The following is a 13,765-nucleotide window of genomic DNA, read 5'->3' on the forward strand; positions in this document are numbered from 1 at the left end:
CCAGGTGAGTAGATGTGCTGTGTGGACTTTAGACCGACGGACATCCTGTGGCAAGAATAATCAGCCTCTGATGCACAGTAGTTTGCAGTCGTCTCTGAAGAAGAAGAGGAAGATATTGCTACTGTAATTTCAGTAGTTGTTTAAAAAAAGGCTATTCGTGTGTCATTTTGAATGACAGTTACAGTTTGCATTTTCCATTAATATTATCCATGTCATAAAACAGTCACATATAAAAACGCATAAATGAGGCATTAAGGTTTTTCTATAGGTGACATGTTTTTGTGAGATTATTTCCTCCCACAGACGTGCGCTTCTTCTGGTGGGTGTCGAATGACTGACAGTAAGTAGAGCATAACTGATCTGAAAACACTCATCTCACGCACCATGGATTACAGAAAAAAAAGACAGAGAAACTTTTTTTTTTGACAAAGTAAAGCTTTCATGCTTTGTGCAAAGGATTACTATATCTTCTGGAAGGATCAGCAGGTACATTTTTTTTTTTTTAAAGTAAAACCATCAGAAGGTGAAATATCTTCAATGCTGTGTCAGATTTCTAACGATGTCACGTGCAGACTCCACGTGGATGATTTTCATATAGCAGGTGGGTAGGAAATCACTGCAAACTTTCTAACTGGCAGCAAAGTGTCTCTCACCCTGGAACTCATTAAAATATTCACTTTCTAGGTCAATACCATAAACAGAAATGAAAAGACCTGTCATATACCGTCAACTTTTAATTTTGGGGATATATTATTACTATGTTTTAAATGCCATTGGATGTCCTACGGCAAGAACACTAGAAGGCAAAGTAATTCTGATTATTTAATGGTGCCAAACTAAATCTTCATTCATCATCATTGTAACTGACCGAATCAGTAGCATTTAACAGTGGTGCTCACCTCACTGGTGGCCGAGACTGAGGGCTCTGACATGACACAGTATGTTACCTAAATCTGATGAAGTAGGCTGCAGAGCTATCAACAAATTAACTGGTATGAATCTCCTTACATATAAACATAGTTCTTTACCAAACTGAACATAACAGGCTGGACAAGCAAAAGACTGAACGCAGCTACTGCTAAACTAAAGACAGCTGTGGAAACCGTGGTGAACGGCTTAGCATGACTTGGCTCTGTGACCATGACATGAATCAGCAAACGGATTTGTGATTTTCGTCTCTACAATGCCGGTTGGAGTTGAAGGCTACAGGTCTGAAAATGTAAAAAATCTTGGGGTGCAGATTAAGAAAGAAGTGAGCTCACCTGCCTGCAACTCACCTCGGCTTTAGGCAAGCGGCTCCAGGCTGCATTACCTGCCACTAGCACACACACCTGAGTCATATTTGGCAGTTGAGTTGCATCCTGGGTAATGTGGTTTTTACAAGGAAGCAAAATGTACGGAGTAAAAATGGCAAAAAAATCTTTGCTACATTGATTTGGTGGTACAACTGGTTGTCACCACAGTGAACCTACACGGGAGCACAAAGCTCGACACAAAATACAAGGAATCAGGTGCTTCGATGAATAGTCGCTGCCAGGTTCATCCTTCACTGAACTAGGAGCTTCAGTTATAAAGATCCTCAAAAATGAAAGGGAAGCTTGCTGGACAGTTGTTCAAAATGACCCGGGTGTTTTAACACATTTGCACATACTTTATGCACATAGAAGAAAAGTAGACTTTTGTACAATATCTCACTAAATATATTTACATGACATACAATTCGCCATCAGTGCAATACATAGGAATGTTGCATATTTACCAAATGTTAGACTCTTTCCTTTATGAAGAAAAATAATTCCAATGACAGAAGCTGATCTAACTAATGTGTAAAGTAACATGTGCAACTTTCATATTGGTTAACAGCTTCACAGGAAATAAAAAAAATAAAATCTTAGTACCACCCTATCAACAATCAAATATTAAGCATTGAAAAAGTAATAGATCACATGTACATATATATCTTCATACATGTAATGGATTGCTTTTGTACAAATATTTTATATAACTTTGGCAGTTTATCAGGAACAAAGTTATCGGAAAAATATGAAACAATAATATCAAACTGTCAGCAATGTCATGTAAGCTTGCCTTCCAAAGCTCATGTTCACAGTGGTCATTCAGAAAGGCTGGAAGCCGACGGCCGAAACGAAACAACAAAAAGCCAAAGAAAAAGAAAACATTTCCATCCTTTCTACTAAGACTGTTAGCACTGGAGGCTGTCGTCATTGTTGTCATGGTTATAAAATTACAAACACCTATGAAGGTTTACATAGCAGTCATCGCCATTTAAAAAAACATGGTCTATTTTCAGGTCGACTTAAAATACAAACAGTTTGAAGGCAAGGGGACAGGACCCTGCTCGGCGGTCACCGTGGAATCATGGGAGAGACATGACCGAGAAGAGGACATGCACAACAGTGCTGTGTGGAAGAACGTGAAGCCAAAAAACGAGGGTGCAAAATGAACGACTCTGCAACAATCAAAACGCCACACGGTCAGAAAATGACTTACACCGGACAAAATAATCGAGCAAATTTCAAACATACTAAGTTCACCATAATTCATATACGTTGATTTTGTTCTTTTTTTCCACTGGTTTGGCACTTTATTGGAACAAATCTCTGTTCAAAAAGACTAAATGTTGTACAAAAGATATCATGTCTCATTAACATAACTCGTAGAATATAGTACTTAATAGTAAGCATACGGTAAGTAAACACTTGTACATACTGTAGTTTTAAAATGAACATTCCAACAGATGTTTTACGCACATGCACAAAAACAAACAAACAAACACAACTCTCTCTCTCTGTCCCTCTTGCTGCCTCGCCACATTTGGGCTTCCTCCGCTTGTCTTTGGGACAAACTCGTTCTCCTGCTGTTTCCCGTCTCTATCGTGAAAGAACAACTGTTGCTACCGCTTTTTCTTTTACTCCATCTTTTCCTCTCTATCTCTCACTGAAGACAACACAACTCTTTTAATACGGCATTCTCGCGCCACACTATGACACTTCCTCCGTCGAGCGTGTGTCTGTCTTGAGACGCACAAACTCTTTGGCCACCTCGTCGTGGGTCCTTTGAGAGAGTATCCTCATGATGGTGAGGCCCGTTTCGTCCATGCAGATGCTCTTCACCAGCGGGTAGCAGGCGGAGCAGTTGCCCGTGTCCGCCAGCTCTCGGAGCTGGATGACTGTCATGCCGATGATGCGGTCCTCGCGGGCGAAGCAGTAGTCCTTCACGGAGATGTGCAGCTCGTAGGACTCCGGACCGTGTTCGTTACTCAGAACACTGAGAGAAATGACGTGGGGAGATCAGAGGTGAAACTCCAGAGTTCAAACATGTTTACGTGTTGCAAAATTAGAAGAGAGTAGAATTTACTACTTTTGAAATAGCTAACATACATTGTAAAAAAAAAAAAAAGAATGTACATTTGCTGACAATTAAGTTGTAAGTCACCGATGAACTCTATTTTATTATTTAAACTTACTAAAAAGGCCAGAGTCTCATACATGAGTCCCGACCAGCTGCTTTTTGGACCCTGACATTCAGCTTTGTTTGCAGCTGAATCTAAGGTGTCAGACATTTCCCTGGCAAAAAGCCTGATATTGAATGTGTGGCTATGATGAGAGAGTTCAATCATGTTTTGCCTGTGAAATACATGTTTTTATTCAAATGAGCCATTACCCTCAGGCAGCTTTGTTTTTAGTCTGTTTTCCAATTATCTCCAGCAACTTACTGACTTCTTAAAATTCAAAAGACAAAGCCAGGAGTGGAAAAAATATTCAGACAGTGCTGATCACACTGGTGCTGCTACAACTCAGTTTAAGATCCATTTGGCTGTGTGACTTGGCGCAGAGTGTCGAAGAGAGGACAAGGATGCTACAGTAGTCAGTTGAATTTCTTCAGCTGTGTTGCAGAAAAAACAAAAGTGTGGCTAAAGAAATAGCATTTTACAATACTCACTATTGGAATGTTTCATTGTACTTTGGTGACCAATTGTTATTCTTGGTCTTGGTGCTGAATTTGCGCTTCTTGTCAGCCAGGTGTGGGCCCACGGCGTTGACCTCTACAAATGGTCGGAACATGGCGTTCGTCTGCCAGGTGAGGTTGTTCACTGCGACCACTGAGAACAGCAGGGGAAATAATAATCTTGCTGATTATGTTGTAGATATGGTTTAAAAGAAAGTAAAGCAAAATTCACGTCTAAGACTAATAATAAAAGGCTGTATTCCTGGCCTTATTTTCTGTTTTGAGTGTGTTTGTCTCATTCCTACAGATACCTGGCTAAATGTAGGAAATGTAATATTATGCTGAGATACCGTGAAAGCAAGTACAACAGAGCCTGATAGCAGTTCCTGTTATCTGGAACATTAATGGTACGCATCTTAAAGTGTTAGATTCTCTGAATTGCACCGCAAAGATTTCTTTCCAGACTCACCGTTATGCACTGACATTTAAAAAGTGTACAAGAGACAAATTTGCCATGAAGGAGACAGGAGATACTGATTGACACGGCAGCTTCAGCAGTGCAGCGGCAGAGTGCCGCCACAAAATATGCATTTGAACTTTTAGATTTCGTTCTGTTTTCGATTCCAAAGGTAATTCTGGGATATGCAGAAACACAAAACTGCAGCTGTTCGTCCTGTAATCATGGATTTTCCTTTAATAGCAAACACGTGTATATGATTGCCACAGTAACCTCACTGCCAATCACATTGTCACGTTACTGCTGTCACTGATTATAGCTGTTTACCAGCTGTAGTGCATCTGGTGCTGCTGGAGGGAGGTGGAATGGATATTATTGCAGCTATGTGGGGGATGTCTTTAGTTGAGCCAAATTTTTGTTATTGAAAATTAAAAATCCCAAAATTTGGGATTATGACAGAGTTAAAAAAAAAAAAAAAAAAAAAAGTCAAACCCATTTAAACAAGGATGACAATCCACACTTTTCTTACAGAACTAAACATTTTTTTTTTTTTTTTTTTCAAATCAGGCTTTTACGTACACAAACAAGTTTGAAGCTTAACAAGTAAATGCAATCATTTGTACTTGAAATGAAGTTGGTGTATCAGACATATTTAATCCCAGTTGGAGAAGTTTACAGAGATGTCACTGTTGCAGCTCCGTGAGTCTGCACTTAAGCACTGAGGTGCTTTGAGCTAAATGCTAAAATTAGCATAGATCAGACCAGCACAGACAGGAACTTTGGCTTGCAGCAAGTCCTCGTCCCCTTTTGGGGGGGAAACAGGTGACCCTCGCCATAGGCTTTAATGTAAAATAGCGGTACAAAACCAAACTAGAGTTGAATTAGTACATAAATGACTCAAACACACCATGTCCAGTACACATATGTCCACTCTGCCTTCCGTGGAACACGCTACATAGATCAAAATGTTAAATTTGCTCCCCCTTCGGTCGTCCCTTCAGTCTCCTGTTTTACTTTTCAGCCATGCTCTACAAATAGTATTCTAGCTAGCGTTATCACTGGGCTCTGACAGCTGACGAGCTCCATTATAATCCACAGCGTCTGGTTGTCTTCCCTTCATATAGCTTGGTGCTGCCATAAAGCCCTTCCATCAGGATCGTTTTTAGGACGTTTTCCCACATTATTGTTGGTGCAACTAACTACACGGTAACTCTTCAGCATGGCGTTATTATTTAAATCAGTTACTTTTAAATCAAAGTTTGGAGAAAAGTCTCAACTCCCTCTGGCTCACCGTTGCCGTCAGTGCAGTATGCGGGATTGTTTCCCCCCAGAAGTGAGAACATCGTCTGGATGACGCAGTGCTGGTCTGATCTATGCTATCATGATTGAAATGAAAATGCAAACACGCTAATATTAGGTGTGAAATAGCATTTAACAGAAAGTACTGCTGAGGCTAATGGGAATTCTATTGGTTTTGCAGTGTAACGATGTTTCACTATTATCTCCAACAAATTTCATCACATCTCGAATTCAATTATTAAGACATTGGCGGCACGAGAGGAAAAGTCAGACAATCATCAAAGTTATCAAAGATTGGTCCTCTGGGAAACGTGAATGTCTTGTACCAAATATCAGGGCAAACACTTGTTCAGCTATTTCAGTCTGCACCAAAGTCGTTAAACAACCAGCAGACCTACATCAACTCCATAAATCTATGCTTCTATGATAACTTTATGACAAAAATACAGACAATAAAAATATAGGTGTACTCAAATGTATAAACCAAAAGTGCTATACAGCCTCAGTAAGAACAATAAGAACAACAAAAAACGAGGGCAATCTCAGTGATGTTGGGGTTTTTCTTTTGAATTATGTCATCAGCAATTAATAAGACGTTAATTTCCCTTTTTTCTGTCTGTGAAGGCGTTCCAAAAATATCCATTAATGGTGCTGATCCTCACTCCAGCAGCCTTATTGCCGCGAATACAACTGAGTCTGAACAGTTTCAGGTGTGAATACATTTGAATAGAAATGATGAAAAGCAGGTTTGAGTGTCGGAAAAAGCTCACCCTTCACGCTGACTTTGTGCTCTCCAGTGCCAGGGTGAGAGATGAGGTTCACTTGCATCGACACCTCCCCCACCGATCCATTGGATGACTGACCTGGACGCACACCAAAACAGCAACAGGAGAATTGCAAAGAGGTGTCATGAAAATCAGAGCGATCGGAGGAGAGTCAGAGAGGAAGCCAGGGAGGGAAATAGATCAAGGACCAGGAATAAGAGAGAGGATGCAAGGACAGAATCCAAAACTGTGGGTGCAGCTTTTTTTCCATCCTGAAATTGATCCAAAAAAGCTGTGTATAAACACCTCTGTGTGTGCCAGAGCTGAAAAACTAAACCTAAGAAAAACAGTGGGGGAGTAGACTTGATTTCACCCCCATAGCGTCCCAGAAGCGAGCAAAGCCAGGGTTTCCTTTAGCTACAGGCTAAACAAGAACAACAACATGGAACAAAGAAAGAGAAGCATGAAATAATCTGTCGGGTTTGAAAGCCATAGAAGAGGCAGATGGTGTGAAGAGATCCACTAAATAAATAATGTTCTACATGATGAAATCATCAAACTGTTCAGCTGAAAACATCGTATCAGACAGAAGGTACAGTAGAGAGGGCACAAGGGTGAACAACATGAGTGTAAAGGAAGACGGACCCTTCCGGCCGTCACACCCCGCGCAGTTACGTCGTCGTTACAGTTTCAATCACATGGGCACAAGCAACTAGAATGGATCGCTGACCGTGTGTCTCACTTTGTCTGATGCCCGTTTCAGCTGCCTCATGTTTCACTCAACCCAGGACAAACAGATGTTGAGCACTGGAAAGCAAGTGCTGGTGAGGTTGATGAAGGAGCATGCTCATCCAATAGCTAATCAATAAGCGCCAAACATGCAGTGCCCATTATAGCTGGTAATGAAGAAACAAGCCTGGAAATTTATTGTACTGATGCCCTGAGAGGCTGGGGGAGGGCAGGAAAACATTGCTGCTGCACAATTAAGCCCTGGACTTGCCGGAAATTAATGGAGCAATGCCACTGCACATTTAATTCAGCTATTGACTGAAATAATATTGTAGGTTAATAGAATCTGTACGTTTTTCTGATGGGAGTCAGTTAGTGCCTCTATGAGGGAGTAAACAGATGTACACACAGCAGATACCGGAACGGGCAGTTTGAGGGAGAGAGAGAAGAGCCGAGGTGAATTAAAATGGTCCACAAAGAAGATAAAAGAAAGGTAGATAGAACAAAGTGGGCAGAGAGTGGGGTCAGTGGATTAAGTGACGCAAATGCAAACAAAAAGGAACTAACAGATAAGAAATGAGTTGGCATTAATTGTCGCAGACTTGCTCTCTAATTCACAAAATTCCTTCTTCTGTCGAAGATGTTACCTTCAGGCCACACTGAGAGACAAATCGACAGAAAACTACTTTATAAGCAAAAAACTGCAAAGTCCTCATGTGAAATTACTGTAAATAGAATTAGATGTATTTCCACCAATGTATTTCCAATTATTTGTATTTCCACTGAGACATAAAGCAGCTATAGAGCTTCAGCCTGCTCCTTAACAAACAGAGAGACACATATGCTTTGAGGAACACACTTGGCAGGAATAAATTAGTACATACCGTGGCCTGAATATGTTGCTGTCAGTACAAAGGGGTTGGAGATTAATGATGTTCACTGTGATACCTCAAGCATCAGCATATCTCCTCACTGTTCACTGACCTAATGCACATCAACCACCTCACTACTTCCACTTTGACCCTGTTCACAGCTGGCATTAACATGTATCTTGGGTGATTCGATAACAAATAGACAGCTCTAAGTATTTCGGTTCACACATGGCATTAGAATGGGTGAGTCTCAAGTGTACGCTTGTGATGGGATCTCACTTCCCCTCTCTATATTCAGATAATCATATTATTTCTGTTTGCTAAGACCAAATATATTGCTGTTTTTAACCAGCGGGAAGCACCGATGTATTTAGCGAAGAAATTCAATTTATTTTTACATTTTTCTTTGAAACACTAATATGACACCATTGACGTACAAATCAGCCCATACTTCCTCTTACACAAAGGACGGCGGCTAAAAGGGGGTCCTGTGACTTGGCCCAGGACACATTCACATACATACAGATTAAACAAATGTGGCCATGTGCGGCCCAAACCACCTGATTGTTTTCGAGGCGATTGGGTCTGAATGCATCCTCAACACATCTTGGGTGCATTCACATCTGTACCTCGAGCTGTCTACTTGTGATCAGATCACCCTGGGTGCATCGTAATGCCAAGTGTGACCAGGCTCCTATAGACATCACATTAGATCACCTCAGGTGACAAGCGACCACATGGTGTGAAACTAAGGGAGGGGGTTGTAATGGGATGAGAATTGTAGAGCGAGAGGAAGAGGAGAAACACATTGAGAAATCTCAAAATAGCACACAGTGAAACACTGTGCATATATGCCCATCTGCCAGTCAGCGAGAGCGGCAATGCTGGTTGCCCTGCTGGCTGCCTGGCTTTCTCCTACAGCCTTTCTATTTCCTACTGCCTGCCTATGCAGCGTTCTGCAAGGCTGAACACACTGAGGCAACCAGGAGCTTAAAGCTTCTACGCCCTGCTGGGCTGAATTCCCTCTCGAGTCTCTCCGGACACCTGGAGGTATTTCCGCCTTGTTACAGAGGGAGATGGGAACAAGTTGCACATAAAGACAGATGAATGAGACAACAACACATAAAGAAAATGGGTCAGTGATGATGGAGAGAAAGAGCGAGCAGAGAACACAAAAGGGAATTTCTAGATTTACACTACATATACAGTGTTTCTTATACATTGGTCATGGTAGCGTTTTAATGAGCAAGGGGGGGGAAAGAGCACAAGAGCAATCCAGCCCTTAAGCGTATGGGGTGAAGAGGCCACAAATAACTTTGCTTATTTGTTTGGCTTTCTTTCTTTATTTACAGTGAAATAGACAAATTACTTATACAGTGAGAGGATAGACGCAATTACTGCGATGTCCGCCGCATATGAACGCCTAAAGAACATAAACTAACACACAGGGATGTTCAGAAGATACATAGTCATGTGAGTGGAGCTAAGCCTGATGGGAACACAGCACACTGTGGAGGTTAAAACAGGTCAGGACTGGAGTCGCAGTACTTTCAATCCATTCTAAATGGCAATCAAAGCTGAGAGTGAAGTGGAAGATGTAAGGCTTTCATTTTATAAAAAGCACATGATCTCATGGCTGAAAGGCTGCAGACATGCTAGATATAAACTTTGAAGAGCAGCAACAATATACACTATGAATAAACCATTTTACTAGCAGAGTTTATCAAGTTTAATTCGAATATGTTTATTCACTGCTGCCTTAGAAAAAGTGCTAAAATGTGGCTCTACGATAGTATGTACTTTTTTTTCACACCTTTTTAACCACCTTCACCGTCCTTTCATAAAAGGTTTCTTTGAGTCTGAACCCGCCCGGTGAGACATCTTTTTCATTGACACAGTCAAACAGTTCTGAGCCCAAAGGTTTTTCAGCATCTGAATGCCGGAGTAACTTCCCTCCCTCCCCAACCCAAACCTAATTGAGCCTGACTGTGGCTAGCTCCTTACCTTGAGAGGTTTGGGTGCATATATATTTCTTGATCAAGGCATCTGTAGGTTGAGTGTAAAGGCTGAGAGCATATTTGAGGGACTTCATATCAGGGCTCTTTTCAAGGAAGGTTTTCTTCAGCCCATTTCCTCCAGCATGGAAGTATTGCTACAAGAAAAGAAGACAGACCAGGGCATATTTATACATTTTCAAAATAAAATTTCAAGTCCAGGAAGGAAACTTGTGTTAAATGAATAACACACAAGTTAAAGTTGGCAGAGAAACAACCTAGGATTATATGGACAGTATACATTTTACAAGCAGGAGACCAGGCCAGAGACAGCAGTAATAACTACTTTTGTAGCTAATTACCAGGCATTTACCATGGACACATCTTATTAAGAAATTAAGCTTTCTTTTTGAGCAGATCTGTTTATCTAGCTCTTTTCCGTAAAACATGATCATTACAGGGACAAAAGAACATTTCTGTCAGGGTGTTTATAGTGTTAGCAGAGGGTTTGCTGACAGGATACAAGTGAAAGAGTTGGTACACACTCATTTCATATCCTTAAATGATAAATAGATGAAAAAATGTAGTAGTAAATAAGATATATGTGTATATTTATGAAGCTGCCAAGTGACATCTTAGCCGCACCATTTTAATCAGACACAGAGGGACACCCCAGTGGAGAAGGTGTTGGCAAAGTACTGACCTAATATGATGTTAGGTCAGTACTTGGCAGTAACTCAGCACAATGAGGGGCAGTATTTTCTTCCAACACCAGTGACTTATGAGTCATAACATTTTTCCGTTCCATTTGACCGACATGTGTCCCTCGTGAACTATACGTAATCTGGCATGCAAGGGTTGAGTCATGGGTGGAGTTCACCAAGAGAAAGACAATAAAATCACTTACACACAAAGGGAAACTGCACATGTTTAATCCATTAAATAGCCTACAGCAAACAATAAATATATTTTATGAACACGGGTTTATGCTTTCTGTCACAAATGAGCATGGCGACAAGGCTAAGCTCACTGTAAGTGATGATAAAGCTGCAATTTATATAACACACATCCAAATGCAAATTGGATTAGCTAAAATGACATTATAAGACCCAAAAATAATTTGTTTTTCATTTTAAAAATTGTATTATAATAGGTTAACTTGCCCCTCTTCAAGAATTCCCAACATAACGTCGGAGTGTGTCAGTGTGTCTTCAGCAGTTTTGTCTCATTTTGCAGTCGCAAACTTAGTTAGCAAAGTTATTGTTAATCACGTGTGTTGTAGCTGATGTTTATTCATACAGAAAATACCACTCTAATCACCCCGGCATCGTGACTGATACCAGAAAGTATACCGTTCAAGGATAGTGTTGCCTCACGTTGGAACGTGCCCTCAGTGTTACTTCTAGGCTGCAAGGCTGCTCTTCCTCTGGCAAAAAGACCAGAGTCAGCCCGCATGCTCAAAACATCACCCTGCCGCCTGCAAGATCGCCTTCCAACAAATCTTTTTTTCTTATCTTTCCCTTTTTACCTTCCTCCTGTTCATTCTTATATCCTTCCACATATCTTTCAGTTTCTTTGATCTTTATGTTCTTTTAATAATGTGTCTCATTTTCGCATTTCTTTTCTTATTCTCAATCCTTGAGGTTACATCTTGTTGTGAATTATGTAACGTTACACTCTGCCCTTGATTGGTCTTTGATAAATTGACATGAAAAAGTGAATCATCCATACAGATGAGATTTATGTTATACTTACATCTGTCAGTAGTTGATTTAGATTATATGGGTCTTTGTACTTTTTTAATACATTCTTGGAGAAACAAATGGCATCTACTCTGAGATGTACTACATCCATACATGTACAATGTTGTTTAGTACATCAAATATAAATCTGAGGAGAGCTGAAACAGCTTTTGTCTACAATCACTCGAAGGTCAGCATTCAAAGAAAGGGATGTAGAAGCATTATTGGGAATCTGTCAAATGGACTGCTTTGTTACGTGTGGACTTTTCAAAGGGCCAGTGCATTTGCCCATTAGTTTTCATAGGTTGAAAGTTCAGTCTGTATTTTCGGTAGGTTAATCCATATATGCGTTGATGGTCAAATATATGTGTAATGTGAGTTCACTTTTTAATGAAAGCAGGAATGGTTTATTTTATTGTTTATTTACTTTCTTGTAAAAATCTGAATCCTGTATTTCTAGGTTTGACTTTGAAATACAATATGTAACCTACCTTTGAGGTCACATTCATTTGTAGCATAATATATAGAGCATCTCTCCCGTCTATGTCTTTTTTCGATTGCAGATATGATGCAACCAATCCTCTGCAGAGCATCTCTTCATCTGATCAGTCCAATCTGCAGAACTTAACTATGTTAAATGACTGTTCTCATTGGAATACTGATGAAAGGATTCCAGCAATGTGATTGATCTAAGCCTGCAGGTAGTTTCCTTGGTAACAGCAAAATCAATTAGTTTTCTCTTCACTTTATGATGCAGCATTCCCCAAGTGACTCCTCACCATAACTCTCCTTTTGTCCCTTGGGTTTGAAATTTGCTCATATCTATCTAAAAAAAAAAGTAGTGGTATGGCAGTATAGTCAAATGCTGTACTTCACAGTTTCATTTCGTGAAGACGGTTTGGGATCTTTCAATATTCCTGGATATTAATTACATTCCTCAGATGGAACTGGACCAGCACAGAAATCCAGGCTCTACACAGACACTTTTTGTGTCTTTGATTCACAATATGCTCATTAATTTCATTTGCATATTTCTGCTCTAGTATGTGCATCTGCTGCGCTTTTAAAGGTCAAGTTTAGCTGTTCTGTTTGGCCAACAGTATCATCAACAAAAACGCACCTTGATGGTGGGAAGCACAAGGTCCATGGCTGCACACTGGCGTGGTGTCAGACTTCTGGCTTCCTCTCGAATGACATGCTCCTGGAGAGACACCAGAGAAAGTGAGATACTCTGTAGTCGACAAAACCGCATTGCAAGTCACACAGACACTCAAAATTTGAAGATGCTTCTACAGCGTAATGGTAATGGCCTTAGGTGAGCCATAGCACTCAGGATATAGAGCATTTTTAGAAAACAGAAGTAGCTGCAGTTATTTAAAGCAGAGTGTGTGATAAATGTGGGCTTTGCTGTCTCCCACCAGCACTCTAAAAATCTATTTTAATCATGAAAAATGTTTTTTGTCAATTCTAATTGGAGCTTTCCTGATCTGTGAATTGATTACAGTAAATAACTTCTGGCAATGCCTTATTTCCCAGGTGTTTCTCTTCCACGGTTTAGACAAAATGGCATTAATGTTTTATGAAACAGGGCTTTGAAGAAACTACATCACTGCTGCAAACACTACTTCAACTGTTGGTCTTAATCTGAAAAGTTTCCTGTGTCTGGTCTCTCGTGTGTTTACAAGTCTGTGAAGTTTTACACGAGCTTAATCAGCATGAACACAGGAGGATGCATGAAAAAGGTGAAAATGCACACCCCACCTGTAAAATAAAACACACAAGGTAATCAGGGTATGGTTTAGGTTTAATCAACGATAAATCTGTTTTAAAAACATGTAGCAAGCTTGTGTGAAAAGAAAAAGGTTTTACTCAACATTGTGATGTTGATGCAAAAATTGTGCTGGGTCCAGATTTGCATTGCGTCTGTTCCAGCAATCTC

At 40.3% G+C, this 13,765-nt stretch overlaps 1 protein-coding gene across 2 annotated transcripts in view; it reads right to left on the reverse strand.

Annotated features, from left to right (window-relative positions):
• Nucleotides 1-1,604: 1,604 nt before the first annotated feature.
• LOC138213314 (protein unc-13 homolog C) overlaps nt 1,605-13,765 on the reverse strand; it is a 106,643-nt gene continuing 94,482 nt past the window's right edge. For both annotated transcript variants that reach the window (XM_069174338.1, XM_069174337.1), the window contains 5 exons: nt 12,947-13,027; nt 10,095-10,242; nt 6,496-6,588; nt 3,964-4,123; nt 1,605-3,288 (listed from right to left, as the gene is read on the reverse strand). In XM_069174338.1, the coding sequence (XP_069030439.1) occupies nt 3,003-3,288; nt 3,964-4,123; nt 6,496-6,588; nt 10,095-10,242; nt 12,947-13,027 (768 nt within the window). In that variant the 3' untranslated portion in view covers nt 1,605-3,002. The remainder of the gene's footprint in view (nt 3,289-3,963; nt 4,124-6,495; nt 6,589-10,094; nt 10,243-12,946; nt 13,028-13,765) is intronic.

Source organism: Embiotoca jacksoni, unplaced genomic scaffold, assembly GCF_022577435.1.
Source record: "Embiotoca jacksoni isolate LCO1_2020_lvr unplaced genomic scaffold, fEmbJac1.0.p SCAF_6, whole genome shotgun sequence".
Classification (NCBI taxonomy): Eukaryota; Metazoa; Chordata; class Actinopteri; family Embiotocidae; genus Embiotoca; species Embiotoca jacksoni.